Consider the following 24,939-nt stretch of genomic DNA (forward strand, 5'->3'; position numbering starts at 1 on the left):
TCAGTCTCGGTCAGGCACGCTGTTCAAAAGTGTGTGCCTGGCAAGCAACCTGTTTGAAACAGTGTGCCTGCAGGCACACACTTTAAAACAGTGTACATACAGGCACACATTTTTAGCTGTGTGCCATGCACACACTTGCATTTGCAGAGCGAGCCAGGCACAACGGCTCTAGGAGGCCCACGCATGAAATCAAGCACAAAAGTTCTTCGAAGAAATTTCCTGTGAAAATGTGCATGCAAAACAACAGGTACAGTCATAGTAGTGTGATCGCGAAGTGGTCCTCAAACTGCGTACAAAACTAACGAACGACGCCTTCGTTACTCGGCGAGGTGACAGTCATGGTTTCCCAAGAGCTGCCCGTAACGTTCAGGGACAATTTCTGGGCGGCCCCGAGAAACATAAACTTGCTTTTGCGCGGTCTGGAAAGCTGGACTCACTGTCCGTGGCGGGGGAGGGTTCGTAACTATTTTCGCGAAAGCACACTCTTACTCCAGGACCGTGACGTCACGTTGAAACGAACGTGACAAAATATCACGTTAGTTTGAGCATTGTGTCACATTCCATTGGATGTGAATCGGCCAAAAATTAGCTCGTTCACATTCAAACAAATGTGATACTATGCTCAAACAAACGTGACATTTTGCCACGTTCGTTTCAACGTGACGTCACGTTCCTGGAATGAGAGTGCAGCCTACATGCAAAAATATCCAACCCACCTGGAAATTACTCCAACCACTTCTAACTAGAAAGTCATTTTTTGAAAACGTTGACGACGCGAGCGCGTTGAAGTCATTCTACTGCGCGCAACGTAATGAGACACCCATACGAGCTTGGGCCGTGACTCCTGTGAGGTGTTTGAAACGAAAATACGAAAACTATACAGAAACGTCCTTTTTTTTCGCAGCCAACTGGAACACTTGGGAGCGCGAGAAGTGACGGGGAGATCTAGCGGATAGCTCCAATTTTCTACACTCTAAACGTATTTGTACAATCTTGTACGAGCCCTCACACGATTTTGAACGTGCGAAATTTTTCGTACAAATGATTGTTACTCAGGATCGCGCGAATGCATGCGACATGGCGTACAAATTCGTACGAAAAAAAACCTACGTATGCGCAAAATCGTGTGTGCAGTACGTGCGCAAGAGTGAACTGTGACAAGTTTGAGAGCAAACACCGACTTTTTGGAGCATTGAAAAGTACACGATTGCGTGCCAGAAACTCGCACTAGAAAGCAAGTTGCGCGACCGCGACCGGCTGCCCCGAGGGCAGTGGAACGCTACACTAGAACATGGAAGATCGCGGGAGTAGCTGATTGGTAACGTGCATCAAGCGGAAAGCTGGACCAGGGCTCGGCGAATGTGTGTGTGTGTGTGTGTGTGCGTGCGCTGCGATTGGACTTACAGTGGTGGCGGTCACGGGCTCGGGGGCGGCGGGCTTTGTCGCTCTCGTGAAGACATGAACCCCGATCGCACACGGAGGCTCGAACGGCGGCGTCTCGCAGCACAGCGTCGACGCGTCGGTGAAGGGCAACGTGATCCTGGAGGGCGCGGCGCTGTCTTGGACTCGGTGGCTGTGCGCTGCCGCCCTCTCGAAGTGCGGCGGTTGGCGGCCTCGTCGCGTCATCCTGCGGATCGAAAGATGTGGTAAGACCGTAACATTTTCATAAAATCGTGGAATGTGCTCCCTGAATCGGCAATATTGCGCGCGGTAAGGCGGGAAAATTAAGATTAAAATGCCTGTTCTTCCACAAAAAAAAGTTTGCAAAAAGCGCCAAACACGCGGAAAAAATGAAAACTTTTGGTGGAATTGGCTATGATAACGAGCCCAGTATGCGATTACGCTGTACATGAGGATCAATTACAGCGAAAATGGTCACAGGGCCCAAAACATACGTCAGAATGAGGGGGCCACCATTCTCATTTCGGGCGTACACTCTAGACGAGATAACGGAAATTCTGATGGAGGTTGCGCATGAAATTTCGGAAAAATTGGTCCAAAAACGCTAAAAAGGGAAAACATTTCATGAAGGATTACGTGCTGAAGATTACAATTTAAGTTGCACACATGATAACGAGGGTGGAGAGCCCCTCGCGTCAGAACGGTATTTTGGACACTTGAAATAATGCGAGTGTGGTTCGCATAAATTCACTTACCCAGCACATCGGCGTCGTCTGAGAGTGGCTAGCCCCACCATGTCGCTGGAGATCACGTCGCCGTCGTGGAGAGCCGCGAGACCGCTGGAGAGCACGTCGCCGTCGTGGAGGGCCGCGAGACCGCTGGAGAGCACGTCGCCGTCGTGGAGGGCCGCGAGACCGCTGGAGAGCACGTCGCCGTTGTGGAGAGCCGCGAGACCGCTGGAGAGCACGTCGCCGTCGTGGAGAGCCGCGAGACCGCTGGAGAGCACGTCGCCGTCGTGGAGAGTCGCGAGACCGCCGGAGCCGAGCACGTCGCCGTCATGGAGGGCTGCGAGACCGCTGGAGAGCACGTCGCCGTCGTGGAGGGCCGCGAGACCGCTGGAGAGCACGTCGCCGTCGTGGAGAGCCGCGAGACCGCCGGAGCCGAGCACGTCGCCGTCATGGAGGGCTGCGAGACCGCTGGAGAGCACGTCGCCGTCGTGGAGGGCCGCGAGACCGCTGGAGAGCACGTCGCCGTCGTGGAGAGCCGCGAGACCGCCAGAGAGCACGTCGCCGTCATGGAGGGCTGCGAGACCGCTGGAAAGCACGTCGCCGTCGTGGAGGGCCGCAAGACCGCTGGGGAGCACGTCGCCGTCTTGGAGAGCACGTCGCCGTCTTGGAGAGCACGTCGCCGTCGTGGAGAGCCGCGAGCCACGGCGTGGTGCAGGAGAGCACGCCGCCGCCGCGCAGTGCGGTGGCGAGGTGTAGTCTCCTTGAACGGTCTTGTAGAGCTGCAGCACCAGGACGCTGCCACGCCCCGTGGACGTCCTCGGCAGCATCGCGCGCGACATGGCCACGGACACGACCGACCTGACCGACTGCAGGGACTGGACTACTGCTACACCTGCACCTCCGCTACCGTCGCGACGGTCGAAGACCAGGACCTGGGTGCCGAAAGTCGTTTCCACCGCTGTCTCTCTCGCACTCATAGGCCGTTCCGAATAGGTGCAAGAGAGACAGAGCGACGAAAACGACTCTCGGAACCGGGCTTAGGGGCCGGGCCTGGCACCTGCCCGCACCCTGCCCCGCCTGCACCCTGCCCTCCACCCGTCGAACCCTACCCCGCCTCTCCCCCACCCCCCACCCCCCTCACCTGCGCGCTGTCGCTTGTCCACGGCGATCCAGAGGCCGGCCCAGAGAAAAAGAACAGTCGAAAGTCGGAGAAGGACGAGAGGGAGAGATGAAGAGAGAGAATGCAGGGCGTGCAGCGCAACTGGACGCCAGGGTGCGTGGGGCTCGTCACGCTAGGGGGCACACTCTAAAAGTCAAAATTGTCTGTATACTCACGGAATTTTTTTTTTGCAGTGCCTCTTGCTTTGCTTCAATTAGAAGGTGCCAATAAGGGTACCTAAGAAATCACCCCAAACACTGTTAGTACCGTCAGGGCGGCCTCAAACTTCATTGATGTTTCGAGCATCTTTTGGGTGGTAATACTCAACGAAATCAGACCACTTGGCCCCCCGTTCCATTTCAGAAATAAGCGAATGGCCTATGCATTTGCCCCAGTGTGTGTGGGTCATCGTCGTCCGGCCGGAAAAAAAATCTCATTCAACGAACGTTAATGAAAGCAGATGATACTCGTTTGGTTTTCTCCTACGGGGTAGTATGGGCTCATTCCAAAGATAGTATTTAAAAACTGAGTCCTTTGTGCCGTAGCCTGCACCGCCGCGCCATGAGACTAGGGCTTGGCCGCGCCGTGCCGGTTGGCCCCTTTGCGCCGTAGCGGGGAGGGATTGTCAATGTGCAGGCCGTCGCGCGCGAGGAGGGGGTGCCATTGTCGAATTCCGCGCAGGCTGCGCCGCAGCCACAGACTCACCAGCCCGCCCCGGCAGCCAGCCCCTATTAGTATATTGTTAGGATACGCACTTGGTTTTTGGACTCTCGAGTAAAAGCTACACTGTAAAAAAAATATTCTCAAATTTCAGACAAAATTTGACTGAAGTTAATTAACAGTAAGGGGTCCTGAAATTTCAGACCATTTCGGCGGTCTGAAAATTTAGAATAGGGTGGTCTCAAGGTTTAGAATTGGGTGGTCTGAAAATAAAGATTTAGGTGGTCTGAATTATTAGACACGGCCAGTCTGAAGAAAATTGAGACAAAAACACAAAATTGTAACGTTGAATCTTCATTCCGTTGCGAGAGAAGTCTTTGATAGAACTTGCGCTTTACTTATCGGCCGTGCTCTTTACTCGGAAACTCCGAATATCTTGGTATTCGAACCATCGAATCCTCGCTCGTCGGCTTTGCGGGCTATCCATTACACCACGGGACCGCTCTGAGAGCACGGCTGCAGGATGCCGATGACTCCAAGCGCGCTCGCTGGACGCTGGGAGGCCACAAGTAAACAAACCAAGCGCGTGTTGTGGGAGTTAAACTGCAGACAACTTGGGCTGTTCGTGAATATTTACAATTTTGTATCGAGCTCTCAAATTTTGCGGTTAAATTTGGTCAAGTGAGGCAACCAGACTGACATTTCAGAACAATACGTCTCCCGTTTCAGACCCATGGTCTGAAAATACACAACCAGTTTGAAATTTAAGATCAATCGGTCTTCCTTTTCAGGAGAATAGTCTGAAAAGGCGAATCAGACTACATGGTCTTGTACTTAGTCTGAATTTTCAGTCACCCCTGTCAGACTTTTTGTCTGGATGGTCTGAATTTGCTTTTAAGCCTGCGAAAGTCTTAAATTTCATCCGAGGATTCTTCTTTTGCATACTTCTGGTCTTAATTCAGAAATCAGACCACTAGGTCTTGCAAAATTGGTCTGAATTTTAAGATTTTTTTTAACAGTGTAGCTGACACCTTTATGTGTCTTGAAGTTGTAGTTTTAGGTATGTTTTTAAGTAAAGGTATCATCTGCTAAAAATCCGCTGGTGCAATCCCGTCTGAGGGGCGCAAGGACTGCTGCAGGTGCATCATGATTTATACATGAGCCGGTGGAGTCCAGGAGATCGACTTCGTCAGTTAGCCCGGTCAAGATTTTGAAAAACAGGGCTCGGACGACTGAAAATTTTTATTGCGGTTTTCGAAGACCTTTGCAAGGAGGTGTTTAAAGGGGGCCCAGCAGCTCGACTTCGGCAGTTCACAAGATCAGGATTTTAGAAAAAAGGGTTCAACGGTTAAAAAATTATATTTCAGTTTACGATTGGTCTCGGTAAGACATTTTCAGTAAGGGGTCGGAAAGGAGGTCCGGGGGCCAGTGGAGTCTGTGGGAAACGATGTCACGGACTGGTTTTGCGCCGTTGCAATGAGTTAGAAGCACAACAAATTTGGGTATTTTTGTATCTCTCCATTTCTGTTTTTGATTTTTTAAATACGCCCAACGTTCAGTTAAGCAATAAAGGCAACTTCTGGGAAATAATAAAATGAAAATCAAGTAGTCTGAGTCCTCACTTGTCTTTATATTTCTGTAAAATAAGACACAGGCCCAAAATTGGCTCAGCTGTCTAAATAGGCCTCCACAGCGACAAGGTCAGACAGTACTTGGCCGACTTGAGGGCCGGTCCCTGCGGGATGCCGGCCTTGGTCAAGCACTCGACGATCGGATCGACGCGGTACTCCCTCCTGGCTCCCTCCTTGATGGGGTTAGTCCCCGCACTGAGGCGGCAGGCATCGCTGGGCCCGGCAGGCAGGCGGCTCAGGCACGTGGCGATGCGGCCGTCGAGGTCAGCCACCTGGTCGTCGGTGTAGAGGCTCTGGAAGCGTAGCGTTAGAGGTACATAGATTAGTCCAGTGTACGAGTTTTGCCCCATCAATTGCCTCTTTGTCACTGTGGCGAAAAGTTTGCTGCGCTTAGTAGTGTCAACCCTACACACTTAATGTATTTGCACAGTTTTGTACGTGGGCCCCCACAATGTAAGACATGCGAACTGTTTCGTACAAATTTTTACGCAGAAATCCCACAAGTTTGGAAGCACACACTGAATAATTTTGTACAAATTTTGTACGAGACACCACAGTTTTTTGTGCACACAAACTTTTCGTACATGTTCGTACAATTTTGTACAAAAATGGCGAAAAATGTGCAGTTTTTCGCAAGAGATATTGTAAGAGATTTCGTAAGTTTTCGTACGAAAATTGTACGAAAATTTCGTGTGCACAAAAAACTGTGATGTCTCGTATAAAATTGTACATAACATTAAGTGTGCATGCGCAAAATTGTGCGAGACCTCACAAAACAACTGTTCAAAAGAACTGTGGAAATGGACAGTTGTACTACAATGTCGCGCTCCTTTGAGCATTGACATGCTCGTCGTAATGTGAATCAGCCATAAATTAACTAATTCACATTTAAACGGGCGTGACACAAAGCTCATAAAGGAGCGTGAGATCTTGTCACGCTCGTTTGAAGTTGATGTGACGCTCCTGGAATGTTTTTCAAACGGGTTCCTAAGGAGGAAAACGTTAAAACTATTAACATTTCAACTATTTGCGCTGCATTTTCCCTCCAAAATTCGTTTTTCTTTCATTTTTTTAAGGGGGGGGTAAAGTGAAGAAAATCGATTTTCGGTTTTTGCTTTTTTTCGACTCTTTGGGCCTTGGTACAACCAAACCTGACCATATTTCGACCCACAGCACCGTCAAATCGGCATAGGGAGCTTCTAATTCGTACAATCACTGTGAGGTTAGGTTAGGCCCTTTAACTTTAAACCGGTTTTCCTCGGTATCTTTTTTTTGACCTTGCGCGCAGGATATCTCGGAGACCGTAAGAGGTAGAATGTTGTGCGACAGCTTAAAATGATCAGTGTTCAAATAGCTAGAAGACAAGGGAGAGTTTTTTTCAAAATTTTGTCCCAATCTTTAGTTACAGGTCAATGAATGTCCAAAAGCGGCATAAAAACAGTCATGATTCTAGTTTTTAAGATTCATAGCGAAAGAAAACATGTTTTTGAAATCCGGCTCCCTTGTCTTCTTCATTTTGACCTTAAAAAGATGTGGCAACTTCGTCAGATTTTTGGGACAACATTTGGAATTGAAATCCTGCGCGCAAGGATTAAAACCCAAATATGGACCAAATGTAAAATGTTTGCGAAAATTCAAAAAGTGCCACCAGACCCCCAACCAAAGATGGTAAAATGGTATAAAGGCATGGAGAATCCAATGGTGATGTCCATTTTCATGTCAGGGTGACCAATATCTAAGAATAGAAGGCTAAAAAAACATGAAAAAATTCGAAATTTCGCTTTACCCCCCCCTTAAACAAGAAAAAAAAATAAAGCTGGTCTACGTAACAAAATTATGTGGCTCCAAATTTTTAGACCTTATAGTGAACTAAATCGTTTCAGCAATTACTTCTTTGTAATTTTTTTTAACTTGAGAAAGAACATAGGGTGTGCCTATCAATTAGTCAGAAATTTATAACTTGTGCCTGCCGGTGGACCCAATGCTGAAGTCTGCGCCCACTTCTGTGATGGAGTCGCTCACCTGCGCCACCTGAAACAAAATTAACTCATTGGAATGGCTCCACTCAACGAATGTTAGACTGTCTTTAGGCGCGCTACACTAAATTAATACTCTTAAGGACAGCCTAAAGGTCTGAGTTAGTTCGAACGAGATACGAGCACTTCACCGACGAACAAATATCTCGACGGAACAACCACTTGTAATTTCATCGTAAAAAGGATTCTTCAAAGGGAGGGGCTTCTCGAGATTTTGAGAATCTTTGGAAGATTTTGTAGGATTTTTCAACATTATTAGGCAAAATTTTGCGGGATTCTGATGGGATTCCGCGAAATTTTCTCGGGTTTCAAGACGATATCAAGAGATTTTTAACAGATTGGCCCACACACACACTGTAAGGTGAATAGTACAATAAAAGTACGAGAACTGTACTAACTAACAACGAGGCCTATGCTGCACAGCACTCCTTATGCCAGTTCCATTGTACTTTGTACAACAAATGTTGTTCTTTGTAAGTACAATCGAGTACAATAAATTCCTGATCAAAAATTTGCCAGAAACTTGTGTGCCTCTGTTGTGGTTTTTTCTTGCAGTGCAGAATTGCACGTGTGGTTACCCCCTCGAAGTATCTGCTTCCCTTACGCTTGGGAAAATGATTTCAGAAGAAGCATCGTGACTCCGTGCGCCTATGTAGGACAGTGCCATACTTAAGCTGGTTGCGTTTTCTTTCACTTACAGCAGCTGCGAACAGCGCGAAGCAGAGGACGATGACGATCTTGCGGGCCATGGCTACTGATCTGGACGAAAGGTCGATGTTGCCTCCGAGTTAAAGGGTGCTTTTATACTGCAGCAACTTACACAAACGTCCCTAGAATGCCGTATCATTGCTGAAGCGAATGCCAGGTGGTTGCGTTGCTCTTCGCGGAATGGTGTCTCATTCCTGAAACGCATGTGGATGGCAGTTGGCGTTTGCTCGATTATTGCTTGTCACCGTCACACACAGCACGGCAAAAATCTAGGGGCCGAAACACAGGCGCAGACTCAGGATTTTTTTATTATTTTTTTTTTGGGGGGGGGGCTTTTTTTGGGCAATTGTGTGTCACAGGTTGCCTACCTACAGGGGCATGATCGCCGGTATTGCGACGTTACGCCGCATTGACCGTAAAAAGAGTACAGCGGGCCATTCTCGCAGCAAAATACGCATTTGAATACTCTGAACACTCTGTTATTCGAGGTGAGAGTGGATAGCAGGTCCTGATCTGTACAACTCGTGTGGTTTGGGGCGAGCGAAGCGAGCCAGAAGCAACCGACCTTATTTAAATTTGTGCTCAATTTTTTTTCTTTTGTAAGGTTTTTATGTGAAAACAATTAACACTGACTGGACGTTAAACTAATACATGTATCTGCTAGCTGCGCGAGCCGCAAGCCACTGATGTCTCAAAATTAAGAGTGGCGTTTTATTTGGTTTAGAAAAAGAGGTAAAAGAGGGAAAAGAGGGTAAAAAGATTTGGCGTTTTTCAACTTCTTTTTCTCATTACGACTGTGCTTTACGTTTTGTGATTCGAACTGACGATCCATCCTACGCCACGGCAAATTTCTCGCAGATTTCGAGTATGTGCTTCGATTTGTTCTACGATGAAGGATTGCCGAGATCTGAGCGGATTAAGTACACAATATGGCAGCAGCGCGTTGGAGAGCGCGTCACCGATCCACTTCATTTCTGCTGGCACTTCCTGTTTGAACCTGTGTCCGTAGGTGAAAACTAATGAATGGACACGATTCGTTGGTTCTTAACATGGTCGCTTTTTCCAAACGTCAAATTTTTCATTGATTTGCAAGCAATAATGGTGGCCGGCGCAGCCCTTTCCCGGCCACCGGAAGGCGGACCGGGCCGTGGCGAGCCGCCCGGGACATGGTTTCAGCCGCGCCAAGGGAGTTTCCACCCGCTGATATTTTTAGCAGATGATTCCTTTACTACTTAAAAACATACCTAGAACAATACAACACACTTAAAGGGGTCAGCTAGCTTTTACTCGAGAGTCCAGAATCCAGGTGTGTATTTTAAGAATAATATTAGGGGGGCTGGCTGCCGGGTGGGATTGTGAAGTGTCACATGGCTCGCAGTCTGCGCGAAACATCGACAACTCCTCCCCCGAGTACAGCGCCAGCGGCACCGGGCGCTCGCAATCCAACGGGAACGGTGCGGCGGTGCAGGCCACGGCACAACTGACTAAGTTTATTTACAATTTTATATACACAATCACAGAGATAGGAAGCATACTGCCACAACTAGCATCATCACAGACGAGCATCATCTGCTTCCATGAACGTTCCTTGAATGGAGATATTTTATCCAGTATCTCCTCTCCTATTGGTCGTACAGAATCGGTTCAAAATCGGGACACGACCTTCTTTGCCGGAGATGAGTTTGCAGGTGTTTCCCAGTGTTTTCCGCGCGCAGTTCGAAGGGTCCGCCGCACGCGTCTTGCGGCCTTGAAGGACAAGGGCGGTGTTGTGTTCTGGAATGCGGGTCATGGGCTCGGCTTGCAAGCGCGCCGAGAGCGCGTCGAGAGCGCGCCGGCGGCAGACACGCCGGACCTCAAGGGTCGCATGGCAAGTCCGCGTGATTTCCGCTGATCTCTCATTGGATGGCCGTGACGCGTGGGGAGAAGAAATGAGGAGAACGGGGCCTCGGAGGGGGCTGGAGGACGGCGTGGCGTCAGTCGAGGTCGGGATTAGCTTGAGCCAACACGCACCGTTCCGCGCAGCGTTTGGTCATTCCCTCCGACCCCATCGCGCGCTCGTGCCCAGATTTGCGTCGTGTGTGTCGTGGTTATTGTGCTGTGTTCTTGTTGCAAAGTGACAGTGGTGCGTAGCTTCGTGGCATTTGATTTCGGAGTGGGGTTTGCGCCCGTGCCCTCCTACGAGCTTCAGTGTGGTTGTGGTATGTTTGTTGACTGGAATGGAATGGAGTGGAATGTTTGTGACAGCGTGATCTCTGACAACTTAAGGGGGGACCCTGGTGAAAAAATCGCCAAAATTGCCAAAAATGGTATTTTTAAAGTTTATAGATAAATATGTGCATAGAAGCTTTCAGATTCAACAGGTTGAACACCTTTAAGCTAAGTGGATAGTTTCTTTATCATTTGGACGGAAATAACATTGAGATCAGTTGTCGTTGGCTTCTACGCTCAACTTCACAGCTTTGCTCAGTCTACAAAAAATTTTGTCGTAGAAAGACTTCCTGCGTTCCTGGTTGACACCTACATGAGTCGTATTGCATGGACTCTATTCATTGATGACTTGTCGACAAATTATAGTGACGGAATCTTGATATCAGCCCTACTTTTTTTAAAACACACCTAAAAGTTTGAAAAAAGGGAAAAAAATCCCTTTTTTTTTAATGTTAAAATTTGAAAACTCATATCTCAGGACAGAAGTTGAATTTGAAAATTCCGTCACTAAAATCTCTTCAATACATCTTTAGGATAACCCAAAAAAATTTTCAAGACTTTCCGTCCCACTGAAAGACGCAGGAAGATTTTTCCCCAACGCTCTAAAAAACACTAAAAAGCCACTTTTCTCAGAGACCGTTCAACATTTTGGATTGAATTTTGTTTTGGGAACTCACCATAATGAACCTAATAATTAAGCAAAGTTTCAACTTTCTGGGATTATTTTGAAGCCTACTTGAAAGTTTCACCAGGGTCCCCCCTTAACTGTTATTCAACGAATGTGACGTCACATTCGTTCAAAAGTGAATTTCGTCACATTCCTTCGAATGTGAATTTTGTCACATTCCTTCGAATGTGAATTTTGTCACATTCCTTCGAATGTGAATTTTGTCACATTCCTTCGAATGTGAATTTTGTCACATTCGTTCGAATGTGAGTTCTGTCACATTCGTTTGAATGTGTCACATTTGTTTGAATGTTGATCCCGGCTTAAACGAATGTTACTACCGCTGTGAGGTGAACGCATAATGGCCGTGTCACGTTTGTGCTTTGAGTAACAATCAAACACTTTAGTTCGCAGCAACTGTCCACACTCTACAAAAAATGTCCTGTCAACGCCGTTAATTTATTACCAATGTTTGCTGTTATGCAATTCACGGCGTTTGCTGTGAACTAGTTCACGGCGTTCACTGTGATCTCGGTTACAGTGTTCACTGTGATCTGGCAACAGTAAACGCCGTGAATTGGAGCCTGATTTGCAGTACTTCGGTGCTTAGCGGCGTCAAACTCACAGTGTTTACTGGGGACCAGATCACAGTGAACACCGCGAACAAGATCACAGTGAATCCCGTGAGCAGATCACAGTAAACGCCGTGAATTGACCTACAGTGAAAACTGGTAATAAATTAACGGCATTTACAGGACATTTTTGGTAGAGTGCATGTAGGCCTTCTAAAAGCATGCCTCACATCAAAACAAGCGAAAGTAAGCTCGAGTAGTGATACATTATAAGTTCGTCCGGGATTGCCCCATTGGTCGTCCGGAATTACCCCAGCCTTGGGTAATTCCGGACACGTGCAGGGCTTTTGTTAGGCGCCTATAGTATCTCCCTAACCGTCGCTGAGATTTGGCTTTCATGTATATCATTTTGAAGGTAAAGGCCCATACTTTACTCTCCTGTAATAATATTTGACCTTAGAAGCATGTTCAAGTTCAAAGACCAAAAAGACAAAAAGCGTCCGGAATTACCCCACTCTCCCTGTACATAGTCCGTGACTCCTATTCAATTCAGCTCCAAAGCGCGCGTGATTCAGATTCTACCAGCGCCGATGATAATGTGGGTCGCTCGTTTGGACCAGAGCCGCATGTCCTTGAAGAGGTGGCCGCAATCCGCGCCGCACATGTGTATTCCCCTAGACCCCTGGATGCTGAGTAACCCCTGGATAAATCCCTGTGTGATGCTGAGTAACCCCTGGATAAATCCCTGTGTGATGGTGAGTACCCCTGGATAAATCCCTGTGTGATGCTGAGTAACCCCTGGATAAATCCCTGTGTGATGCTGAGTACCCCTGAAAAATCCCTGTGTGATGCTGAGTACCCGGATGATGCCGAGTAACCCGGGCGCTCGCAATCCAACGGGAACGGCGCGGCGGTGCAGGCCACAGCACAACTGACTCGGTGTATTTACAATTTTATATACAATCACAGAGATAGGAAGCATACTGCCACAACTAGCACACAGGACAGTTCCAGACGAGCATCATCTGCTTCCATGAAAGTTCCTTGAATGAAGATATTTTATCCAGTATCTCCTCTCCTATTGGTCGTACAGAATCGGTTCAAAATCGGGACACGACCTTCTTTGCCGGAGATGAGTTTGCAGGTGTTTCCCAGTGTTTTCCGCGCGCAGTTCGAAGGGTCCGCCGCACGCGTCTTGCGGCCTTGAAGGACAAGGGCGGTGTTGTGTTCTGGAATGCGGGTCATGGGCTCGGCTTGCAAGCGCGCCGAGAGCGCGTCGAGAGCGCGCCGGCGGCAGACACGCCGGACCTCAAGGGTCGCATGGCAAGTCCGCGTGATTTCCGCTGATCTCTCATTGGATGGCCGTGACGCGTGGGGAGAAGAAATGAGGAGAACGGGGCCTCGGAGGGGGCTGGAGGACGGCGTGGCGTCAGTCGAGGTCGGGATTAGCTTGAGCCAACACGCACCGTTCCGCGCAGCGTTTGGTCATTCCCTCCGACCCCATCGCGCGCTCGTGCCCAGATTTGCGTCGTGTGTGTCGTGGTTATTGTGCTGTGTTCTTGTTGCAAAGTGACAGTGGTGCGTAGCTTCGTGGCATTTGATTTCGGAGTGGGGTTTGCGCCCGTGCCCTCCTACGAGCTTCAGTGTGGTTGTGGTATCGGTAAATGTTTGAGACAGCTTGATCTCTGCACTGTTATTCAACGAATGTGAGGTCACATTCATTCGAATGTGAATTTTGTCACATTCGTTTGAATATGTCACATTCGTTTGAATGTTGATCCACGCTTAAATGAATGTGACTACCGCTATGAGGTGAACGCATGATGGCCGTGTCACGTTCAAACGAATTTGACATCGCATTCAAACGAACGTGACAAAATTCACATTTTGACGAATGTGACATCACATTCGTGGAGTAACAAGTGTGTATGGACATCGTCTCGTCTCCACAGGTGCGCTAACGAAACGTACGTGGACCGTGACTCACCGTGACTCCTGTTCAATTCAGCTCCAAAGCGCGCGTGATTCAGATTCTAACAGCGCCGATGATAATGTGCACTCTAAATGTTCTACAGTGAAGATTCTCCATATTATGGTGAAAATGTTCCATATTATGGTGGTGCAGCTGACTTCGTAACATACCATTGAGAATTCACTGTACCTTATAGAGATTTTGATGAATTTCGTTGGTATTATGGAGAAAATCTCCACCATATTATGTTGGTGCAGCCTTTCACCGTGAGACATTTACTGTGTGGTACTCAGCATCATCCAGGGGTTACTCAGCATCATCCAGGGGGTACTCAGCACCATACAGGGATTTATCCAAGGGTTACTCAGCATCCAGGGGTATAGGGGAATACACATGTGCGGCGCGGATTGCGGCCACCTCTTCAAGGGCATGCGGCTCTGGTCCAAACGAGCGACCCACATGTCACATTCAAATGTCTGAAAGTTAACTTCATGATACTGAACTTAAAATTTGCGTAATAAATATGTCGCGCTGTTTCACTGCAAATCCAAGGGCAATACTTTTAGTACCTTTTTTGGCGATACAATTGTGTATCGCCAATAAACGGCCTTACGGAAAAGTATTGCCTTCAAAACGGCGATACACAAAAGTATCGCCAAAACTTGACGATACTATGGAGTACTGCCACGATTTGGCATTAAACGTTGAACAAATCAAGGGGACGAGTCCTTAGCTTAATGCCGTGGTTATGGCAATACCCAAAAGTATCGCCAAATTTTGGCGATACTTCTGTGTATCGCCGTTCTGAAGGCAATACTTTTCCGTGCGGCCGTTTTTTGACGATACTCAATTGTATCGCCAAAAAGATACTTAAGTATCGCCTTTGCATTTACAGTGGTGTGCGATTGCTCACTTTAGCGGAAGGGGACCAGTTCTCTTTTAGGCACTCCTAACGGATTTTGTGTCTCTTAAGGCTATTTTTGTGTGTGCGGTGTGTCCCTTTCTAATGACGGTTCTTTTCAGCCATCTTACAGTGTGCTAGTCTTAGCTTATGGGTTTATGTAATAGAATGAAACTTTTACCCCTAAATTGAGACACCTTAACTTACAGGTTACGCAGCCTTTTTGAACCCCCATAATGGCCAATCGTCAGAGGGAGTCTGCTTTTCATATTTATGAGTCGCCTCAGGAATGTGCACGAGACGTGTCACCCTCCCGGATGGAGTCGTCTCGGGAATGCAAACGAGATCCGTCGCCCTCGCTGGTGATAAACTTTTCTCGTTTGTGTTTCCCTTGAAACTGAAATCTAATTTTCTAATTGGTCTATGTTTTATTCTGAACAGGGGGAAGAGGGACACAGATGGGGAAGGGGGTACCGTCTTGACACTGGGAGTGTTCATGACTCAACGTCTGAGACAGACAGTATCAGCAGTTATTCCAGTCTGAACTCTGCCGGGGCACTTGACCGATCAATGGGATACGATTTGAGCTGGCCACGTTTTTCGCCTGGAATATCACATGAAGTGATCGGAGAGCGTAGCACGTCTGACCCACAGCAGATACCTGCTGTGGAGCGACAGACACATCAAGAGGCACCGAAGAATGATTTTTGGTGTGTCGTGTGCGGGGAGTTCCAAATAAATGAGTACATCCTGAGGAAGCATATGAAAAAGCGTCATCTGAAAAAGAAGGAGAGAAAAGGCACTCGCAGTAAGCAGTCTTTGAGACAAAGGATGACGTCATTTTTCGGCAGGCTCTTCGTGCACGGACAGAAGGTACATTTGTTTTTAACGTGGAATTACGTACATTTTGACTGTATCCATTCTTGGCGTATCGTTTCCTTACAGAATGACAAGAAAGAGGATGATAATGAAAGAAAGGAAACCGACATCTCTGATGTAGAGGCGGAGGTAATTACATCTTTTTTTCAAGTCTTTTGTGTTTCTGTGGAAAATGTTTTCACTCTCTTTTCTCCCCTTCACACTTTAGATGTCCGAACAAGCAGATCAACATGCTTTCATAGAACAGGTAATGAAAACTTCTGTAGATGAGGCTTTGGTGCAGTGTTCCCAATACCCTTCCCCTGATGGGAAGCTAAGGGCCCAGGTGGGATGAAATGAATTTTTGAAATGGTGAACTCTGATAGGCTGGTCACCCAAGGTGCACTAACATTTTGGCATTTGTGTCATTAAGAGGCAGAAAGTTCAGCCATCGAAAGAAGAGGTGCGTGGGCAGGCTGCCGCGCTACCTGTCAAGCGGCCCGGCACGCCGGTGGTGGCACAGCGGAGGGCTCCTGCCCAGCTGGAGGACGCGCGCCGCGAGCTGGACGAACTGGTAAGGGAGAGTGGGGCCATGTGTAACAGGTTTGGGAATTATCTATAGAAATACAGAATATTCTGCCTATCGGCGCCAAACTTGTGCCAGGTGAGTAGTACAGCTCCATAGGATCAATCTGGAATCCGCAAGCTTCAAGATATAAGTCGCTTTCGGAAACTCTTGCATGCTGTTACGAATCGCCCCAGCACTGGGATATTTGTAACAGCCATTAAGCCCTTCGTAACACCCTACATACCAAATGACACACCGTCGGGAATGCTTTCTCCTCCAGTAGTTCTTCACTCTGCAAACTGAAGTGTGTACATAGTACGTACACTCTTATTAGAGCATGCTTCCAAGTACACTCTTATTTACAGCATACTTGCTAGGTACCCACTAAAATAGAAAGTACATTGCATGTACACGCTAAATAAGAGTGTACCTGGCAAGTACACTTAAACTGGCCCATGCTTTTAGATAGGACTTATCGAGTGTATTTTAGCGTGTACATGGAACGTTCACACTTATTTAGCGTGTACTTGCCAGGCACACTCTATTTTAGCGTGTGCCTAGCAAGTATGCTGTAAATAAGAGTGTACTGTGTACACACTTCAGTTTGCAGAGCAGGTGTCCTGCGGACGCCTTAAAATCTACATTACCAGCTGCCGTTGACCGTCTCATCATTATCTGACCGGCTAATGTCGACCCTTACCTCACATTTGTCAATCGGTGGATGGAATAGAATAACTCGCTTTAATAACATTCTGATCTGTGTGAATGTATTGAAATAAGGCAGCAGATGATTCGACAAATAATTCAAGCACAAATTTACATAAACTACCGAAATTCTGTTTTTAAACGAGTCTGTTACGAATCATCCCCACTCGGTGTTACGCTAAAAGTACGTCCCCAACCATCACTGGACAAATAGGCCAGGCAAGTTAGGAAAAATCTCCTCGAAACCGGGAAAAAATTGCAAACAAAGCATGTGAGGTATCGTTGGAAAGGGCATTAGCTCTGGAACCGAACGGCGCAAAAATCCACCAAATCCACTTTGGGCGTTCCGAACAGTTTTGAACAGAAGTTGAACATGTTGTACATTTTTGGAACGTGCGTAGTTTCTAAACCGTTCGACCGATTGTAATGCGCGGCACACCGTTGAACGCGGAATAAAACGCCCTTTCTGCCGGTACTAGGTTTGTGTGGGTTAAAGTTTGACTAAGTGTGCCAAAAACGGCCTCAAACTCAAAAAAGTGAATTTCCTTTCTGCCATAAAAGTGTTCAAAGCCAATTTGGTCAAGAAAAAGTGAGAAAATGCGAAAATGTTCTTCAGCAAACGTTGTAGCGCGTACTTTTCTCTACAAAATAAACATATGGTGTCTTTCTGCACGTAGATTAATAAAGTGGCTATGCCGCCCGCCGCAAACCACTGCACGCCGCGCGGCTCAGGGGGCGCTGCCCGGCCCGGCCGCCGGGCAGAGAACTGCAGCCCACAGCCACCCACTGCCGCCTGGCGCGGCGCGCGGGCTTTTTTTTGGCAACAATAGGAAGCAAAGGGTCTCATCCAACCCGCGCCTCGCGCACAACCGCGCACAACGCTTTTTTTTTAAGTTTTTTTTTTGTTTCGTACCATGGAAAATTCAACATGCCTTTTGTGTGGGGAGGTCCTTGAGAGTGACATAGTCACCGTCACTCGGGGGCTATCAAAATTAGTAGAGTGCAGCCGCAAATGGAGGGATAACGTGGCCAAGCTACTCGCCGGCGTCGAGGCAGTAACTGTTCACAACGCATGCCGCAAGAGATACACCAACGAGAAGATCATTGCTGTTGAACTGAAGCGCGGAGCCTGCCGAAAGCCGAACCGGCGGGCATCTCTGTCGGAGCCGTTCGACTACAAGACCCACTGCGTCGTGTGCGGTTCGCCTTGCCCGCCACTGGAACAACGCCTGAAGCATCCAGATAGAAACCCTGTGAGTACAGTGGCCACTCTCACTGTTCACGATTCAATGCGCTCCGTGGCAGTCAACCGAAAGGACGCATGGGGCCAAGAAGTTACTGACCGAATCAACGCCGTTTTTGACTTGGTGGCTGCCGAGGCCATCTATCATCGACAGTGCTACATTAACTTTCGTGCAAAAAGATGTAGTATTCCTGCACCCACGCCACCGGTGGGCAGCAACCGTACAGGCTCCGGCGGCTCCGGCGCGCCACTCAGTGACAAAACTCCAGGAAGACCGCTCGATGACGGGAAAGAGCAGGGCTTTCGTGCACTTTGTCGGTTCCTGGAAACATCTGACGAATGTCAGTTCACGCCCAAAGAACTGCAGTTAAAAATCAAAGAATTGTGCCCCCTATCTGAAACTTTTACGGACAAATACCTGATTCAGAAATTGAAGGCAAAGTACGAGGCAACTGAGGCAATTTGCGTGACAACTCTTCCGAGCAAACAGACTCTGGTGTGCTTCCGCGGTACTGCAGCGAAAATCCTCCATCAAAACTGGTACGAACAGAGGCGCAAGAACCCGATGGAGGAGAGGATCAGAATCGTCAAGGCAGCGGCAGCAATCATCCGGGAGGACATCAGAGCCCAGCCGTACGACACGTCCAGATATCCAACACCAGGTCAGTGGCAAGGCGAGGCTTCAAGTCCATATCATGAACTCTGTCCTGATTTTGCCGTCCACGTAGACGACCTGCGCGGCTGCGGCGACAACGTCATCCCGCCGACACTGCAGACGCTCGTCGAGGACGTCGTCTGCAAGGGAAGGTCTGGAGACATGCGGCGCGCGAAGGCGGTGTGCAGGACGCTGGAGGAGGCCATCATTGCAGAGACAAGGCCCAGGTCCTTTGTGTCGCCGATGCAGGTAAATTTTTGGCCTTCCCTCGGTCGGAAATACTCTGCGACTGCAGTTTTGCGCGGGAGGTCTAGACACCAAAGGATATTGTTGCCAGGGGGCTGCGGGAATACTCTGTGACAGCAGTTTTGCAGGGTGCCGGAAATACTCTGTGACTGCAGTTTTCCGCGAGGGGTCTAGACACCAAAGGAGATTGTTGGCCCGGGACTGCTAGAATCTATGACGCGCGGAGTAGAGACGCCTTGGGGGTCCAGCGTTCGTGCATTCCACTAGGTTTTAACTTTTGCTGATTAAATGCGACTGTGGCAGGTCGGCCTTGCTGTCTGGCTGCACCGTCGGTACGCGTCCCGTGCCCTCGTTGACGTCCTGCACGCTAATTTGGACCAACAAGAAGTTCAGCGGATCGGCGAGAAGTTCCTTCTGAAGCTGTATGGAGCGAGGCAAGAGAGAAACCTGAACACGCTGAGACACGTTCTGTACCAAAGAACTGTCGCTCGCCAAGATCCTGGAAAGGTTCAAAAAGGATTCGAGATGGCGTCCCTCCCACCCACGTCCGAAGCGGCACACCAGCATGCACTGCGAGTCTATCTGCAGGTCCAAGACTGGCTGGGAATGAAGTTAAGACCAGAAGAGTGGGGTTGGTCCCAAGACCAACAATCCGGACGGCTGTATCCAGTTCCAACTTTGAAGCCTACAGCGCCTGAATTCCTCTTAAAAATGGCATACTGCAGTTGCAGCTCAGATTGCGGTAACCGATGCCCCTGCAGGCCAAACAAGTGCACCACCATGTGCAACTGTTCGGGGCACGCGTGTGGCAACGCCGTCGCCGAGGAGGACGTTGCAGAACAACTCGAAGCAGATCCAGATGACCCGGAGGTGTACGTAACGCAGAAATCTTAACATTTCCCGGGGGGGGGTTAAGCCCTTTGGGAATGCCTAATACGCCGCTGAGGAGGACAGAGCAGGCAAGGTGATGATGCGGCGGGCAGGGGGCTCCGGCGAGCGGCCGGGCGGCGCGGCGTCGGGAGGCGCGGCGACGGGCGGCCAGGCGGCGACCAGCCTCTCACCTTGATGAATAAACTTACAATTGACAAGTTGGTGTTTATTTTGTAGAGAAAAGTACGCGCTACAACGTTTGCTGAAGAACATTTTCGCATTTTCTCACTTTTTCTTGACCAAATTGGCTTTGAACACTTTTATGGCAGAAAGGAAATTCACTTTTTTGAGTTTGAGGCCATTTTTGGCACACTTAGTCAAACTTTAACCCACACAAACCTTATACCGGCAGAAAGGGCGTTTCATTCCGCGTTCAACGGTGTGCCGCGCATCACAATCGGTCGAACGGTTTAGAAACTACGCACGTTCCAAAAATGTACAACATGTTCAACTTCTGTTCAAAACTGTTCGGAACGCCCAAAGTGGATTTGGTGGATTTTTGCGCCGTTCGGTTCCAGAGCTAATGCCCTTTCCAACGATACCTCACATGCTTTGTTTGCAATTTTTTCCCGGTGGATATCTAACTTTCCTGTACTAAAAGTCAGGATAACTTGCACCACGTGGTTACATTATAAAGGGGTCACGCTTTAAGGCCCTAAAGGTAGGAGACTGATACCTAGGGAGCCTCAGATAGAAGCTTCCTAAAACTCAAAATCTAGGATTTGCCTGCTTTCGGTTTACCCGGGTTTGTCCTATCTTTCAGACTCCAAAATTATACCTGTGCATCGATCACATCCGCTTCGATTGTTCAAGGACCCTCTACTACCAGCGAGAGTGGGGCCCTACTCAGATGTTCTTCTGCACCCTCCTCTTGAATGTGATACACATGTGAAACGAATCGCCCCAGTCTCCCTGAAGCGCAGTCCTCGCCTCAGACTGCACTCGTCATCCCCCGGCAGACGGCGCAATGGGGTACTTTCGTAGGTCCTGAACCGGAAGCATGCAGACGCCATATTGTCCGGAAACTAACCTCTCTTCGGATCTGGAACTAGAGCCGAGCTGCACAAATATTGCTCGCGACACACGTACTTTTTTTCACAGTGGGGGCGCGGCAAGAGGACGCCATCGGCGGGGAGCAGCAAGGCTGGCAGCGAGCAGACTTCTACTAGCAAGCTGAAGACTCAGTCGTGAGTAGCACCTCTACACTAAGTAATTTGTTAAAATTTGTAAAAGCCGTTTTAGTGTGTTTTTTTTTGCATATGAACTTTTCTTACGAAAAACTGCAAAAGCTCCATCTTTGTGCTAGATCGCGTACAAAGTCGGGGGCACGCCAGATCATCCGGGCCCCTGATTTCACATCTGTCTATGCTTTTCAGGCATTTTTTGCCCCTCAGTCCGATCCTGGTACATTACCAGTACATGACCGATGACGATTTCTTACATTGTTTTGCGCCATAGATGGCCTTCATGAGTCTGAGAAAGGCCACAACATTTTTTGGTCCAAACATGCACGGTTCTGAGTATATGTAATGGGCTGTTTTCGTTTTCTGCGGCAACTTTTCACACAATTTGACCAACATTGAAAAATCGCTTTCCTGGCCTCTCTACGCACTCGATTGTGCTAAAAATGTGGTCTCTTGCGTAAAATCAAGCGCGGAGCCCGAATCCAAATGCCGTTCAATAATAGGGCAAATTTTTTAAAAAAATATGTTTCCCTCTTCTTTGCTCATTTTCTTTTCTTGGAGTTTTCGTGTTCGACTTGCCAGTCCGATGCTGAGATATTCTGAAAAGTTATTCTGACATTGATAGCCTGAATTCTACACAATGTCAGAACAAGTTTTCAACTTTCAGAGGTGTGCGAGAGTTAGATCAGGATTTTGGACAGTTCTCTGACAGTCTGAAAAAATGAACACGAGTTGTGCGAACATTGGAGAACTTGTCATTTCTGGCTGTGTGAGATAACGCTGCAATTCCGTGGTTTTGGTACGGAAAATGTACGGACCTTCCGTACTGGTTCTCTGTGGTCTCCATAAGGATCTCATGTAAACTGGTACGGAAAACATGTACAGAACTTCCGTGGTTAGCAAGGTACGGACGTTCCGGGAAAAAATTGACCAGACACGTTCCGTTCTTTCGCCGTACTTCTACCAGGGAATGTTTCACGGCGGGCTGTTTCCCTGTGCTCAGGGCGGACTGGTGCAAGGACTGCTGGTCTGCGGCGCGGGACGCGTGTCGCGGCACCCACCGGCTGACGGACCGAGCGGCCACGGAGAGGGAAGTCCAGGCCGCGTTGACGACGGCCAACCGCGAAGCGGCGCGGCTGCAGCGACTGCTGGCTCCGCTGACCGCGGCGCGCGTTGTGCAGGCCCCCGTGCTCCAGGTAAGGGTCTTCCAGCCGCCAGCCAGAGGCACGCGAGGAATGTCCTCTGCACGCTCAATTCTCAACTAAGAAACGCTGTGCCGGCATAATACTAAGCTCGCTCTGCCAATTCGTTTCAAAATAACGCATTGATAACTTGAGCGTGCAGTGGTGCACTCACGTGGGGCAACCCTACGTTTCTCTATCCAATCTTCACTGAAAATATGAATCTGTGGAGTTTGCGAGGGCGCCTCCGGCCAAAATATTGCCGAAGGCACCTTCATAAATTCACGAAGGGCTTTGATAATTTACGAAAATTCTTGGTGATATTCGTACATTCTCAAACATTCAACCTAAAGTTTCGGAGGACACGTGATAATTGTCTTTTTTTATTTCCTTCGTAATTTTTTTAAAATGGGACCCATGGCAACATTTTTGCCAGAGGTGCCTTCGTTCCCGATCTATCCCGTACAGTGTTGGATTCTCTATCTCAGGTGAGCGTGGAGGGCCGCGACGGCGACGACGGCTGGTACATCGAAGGGGGCGACATGCGCATCACGATGGCCGTGTCCGCCGACCTCACCGTCAAGGAGAAGAAGGCGGTGTCCGCGGCTCTCGAGGACGTCAAGATCGACTACAGGACAAAGGGGGCCCGACGCCGTCCTGGCCCACGGCGACCCGGACGTCGGCGCCCTGGGCGGCGTCTTGAACAAGCTGCCGGACTGCGTGGCGGGCCAGACAGTGGCCAGGGGTGCCGTGCTGCTCAGCGAGGCGGGGCGCCTCGAGGTGTACTTCCAGGACATGCCGTCCAGGGAGCGCTCCAAGCTGTTTGGACGAGTCCGGGGCCGCGAGCTGGAGGCCCTGGAGGGCCACGGCTGCCACGGAGACTGCGATCTCTTCACCGTGGACTGCTTTTGCTGGGAGGGCGGCGCTGGCTCCACCACCCTCAGCGACGTGCAGTTCGTCGAGTAACGATGTCAGTGTTGCCTGGCATGTCAACCTCCCCAAATTTTGGCCTTTTTCACTCTGTTTGTTGAACTGTAAAATCCCTACCCCTACGGTGGGTAAACCAAAAAGGTACAGAAAAATTTTGTTTTTTTTTTTCCAGGATTCTCCGTAGGGTCTTACAGTATTCTCCGTAGGACCGCACAGTCTTCTCCGTAGTGCCTGGAAGACCGTATAGTCCTACGGAGAACACTGTAAGGTCCTACGGAGAATACTGTGCGGTCCTACGGAAAATACTGCAAGAGCCCTACACTGTGCGAAAAAACCACAGTGAATCCCGTTAATTTTTTTGCCGGGATTTACTGTAGTTCAGAACACAGGATTTACCGTGCCTGGCTACAGTATCTACTGTACCTGGTACAGGATATTCCGTACTCCACCCCTGTGGTACAGTAAGTCCCGTATAAAGTACAGTAGATCCTGTTAAAAAAGTACAGTAAATCCTGTACTCTGAACTACAGTGACAGCTGTCCTAATCACTACAGGATTTACTGTGATTTTTTCCCACAGTGTACGGAGAATATTGACAAGGGGGCTACGGAAAATTACCACAAGCTGTTTACAGAATTTTCAGTAGCCTTTTGCCACCGTGCTCCTTACTGTGACTATATGCGGAGCTTAGGTTGTGCTGGAAATTCTGCTTCTGACAGGGGACAGCTCGACATCACCCGGGTGTCCGAAGTTACCCCAGTTGACGGCAGACGGCACCGTTAGTCTTAATCTGTTCCAAGCCCTGTGTTTTCATTCTCATCGCAGCACATAACTTGCGTAATTACATGTGTCGCGTGTAGATTGTTTTTTCGATCTATGTTAGGGAGTTTAATTTTCTTTTCTGTCCCCGATTACGTTAACAGAATGAGTATGTAATCTTTTAGTATTTGGTTTTCGTTTATTTAGCATAACTACATTTGGCTGCGCGTGCATAGCACTAGCTTGTGTAATTACGTAGCGTGTAGATTATCTTTTGTTTTCACTTTTTTGTTCTCAGTGTAACACTCTAGGGAGTTAATTTTCTTTTCTGTCCCAGACGAGTGAACAGAATGAGTAAAAGCCTTTTTATTGTTAATGTTTTTTGCATAACTATATGTTGCAGTATTAAAGAAAGTTTTATTGGCAGTGTTAGTGGTTTTACTGATGATCTCCTGCTCTCATCTGGGCACAATCCCAACCAGTGTCTTCACCCGGCGGCGGTACCGACTAGCCGATACAGTAGGCTGAAGGTCTCAGGGGCATTCCACGTCAATCCATCACGGCCCAAAACGCACTTGTTCAGATCCGGCTCCCAAATTTTCCTATCGTAGCCTACCACCCAAGGAACACTCAAATAATTCTTTTTGCAAAAAAAAATTCAGGACTTAAGCCGACTTAAGCCATGGTGCTTTTTTGAAATTTAAAAAAAAAAAAAAATTTTAAAACTTCTACCTCAGTTTTTAAAAAATTGTGTCCTTAGGCGCTCAAAAGGGTTGAAATCAGTAAATGGCAACATGAGACAGTGAGAAACGAGTTTGGGACCCCCAGCCTTTGCCATAAAGAACGTTTTGACCAAACAGCCGTTTTATGAATACCCAAAATACGCCATCTTACTTTTTGACCATATTGGCATCAAATAACCCTAAGGAGGTACCCTAACTGCCAGCAAAATATTGACGATGGCAATCCATTAACACCAGAAATATTGTCAAAAAACTTTAAAAGTTATCTTAGTGTTTACCAAAAAATTGACTTAA

General features: G+C 48.4%; 2 protein-coding genes across 2 annotated transcripts; one reads left to right on the plus strand and one right to left on the minus strand.

Moving 5' to 3' along the window:
- Window positions 1–5,557: 5,557 nt before the first annotated feature.
- LOC117641258 lies at window positions 5,558–8,456 on the minus strand. The gene is made up of 3 exons (XM_034378422.1): window positions 8,314–8,456; window positions 7,602–7,610; window positions 5,558–5,872 (listed from the first exon to the last, which is right to left on the minus strand). Exons 1-3 carry the CDS (start codon window positions 8,362–8,364, stop codon window positions 5,624–5,626), a joined length of 309 nt encoding a protein of 102 aa, XP_034234313.1. The 5' UTR covers window positions 8,365–8,456; the 3' UTR covers window positions 5,558–5,623.
- Window positions 8,457–14,879: 6,423 nt separating this feature from the next.
- Window positions 14,880–16,186, plus strand: LOC117641021. Its single transcript, XM_034378114.1, has 6 exons — window positions 14,880–15,005; window positions 15,085–15,516; window positions 15,589–15,651; window positions 15,731–15,847; window positions 15,935–16,075; window positions 16,166–16,186. The coding sequence occupies exons 1-6, from the start codon at window positions 14,880–14,882 to the stop codon at window positions 16,184–16,186; spliced, it is 900 nt and encodes a 299-aa protein (XP_034234005.1).
- The last annotated feature ends 8,753 nt before the right edge of the window (window positions 16,187–24,939 follow it).

Source organism: Thrips palmi, unplaced genomic scaffold, assembly GCF_012932325.1.
Source record: "Thrips palmi isolate BJ-2018 unplaced genomic scaffold, TpBJ-2018v1 HiC_scaffold_15, whole genome shotgun sequence".
NCBI classification, from domain to species: domain Eukaryota; kingdom Metazoa; phylum Arthropoda; class Insecta; order Thysanoptera; family Thripidae; genus Thrips; species Thrips palmi.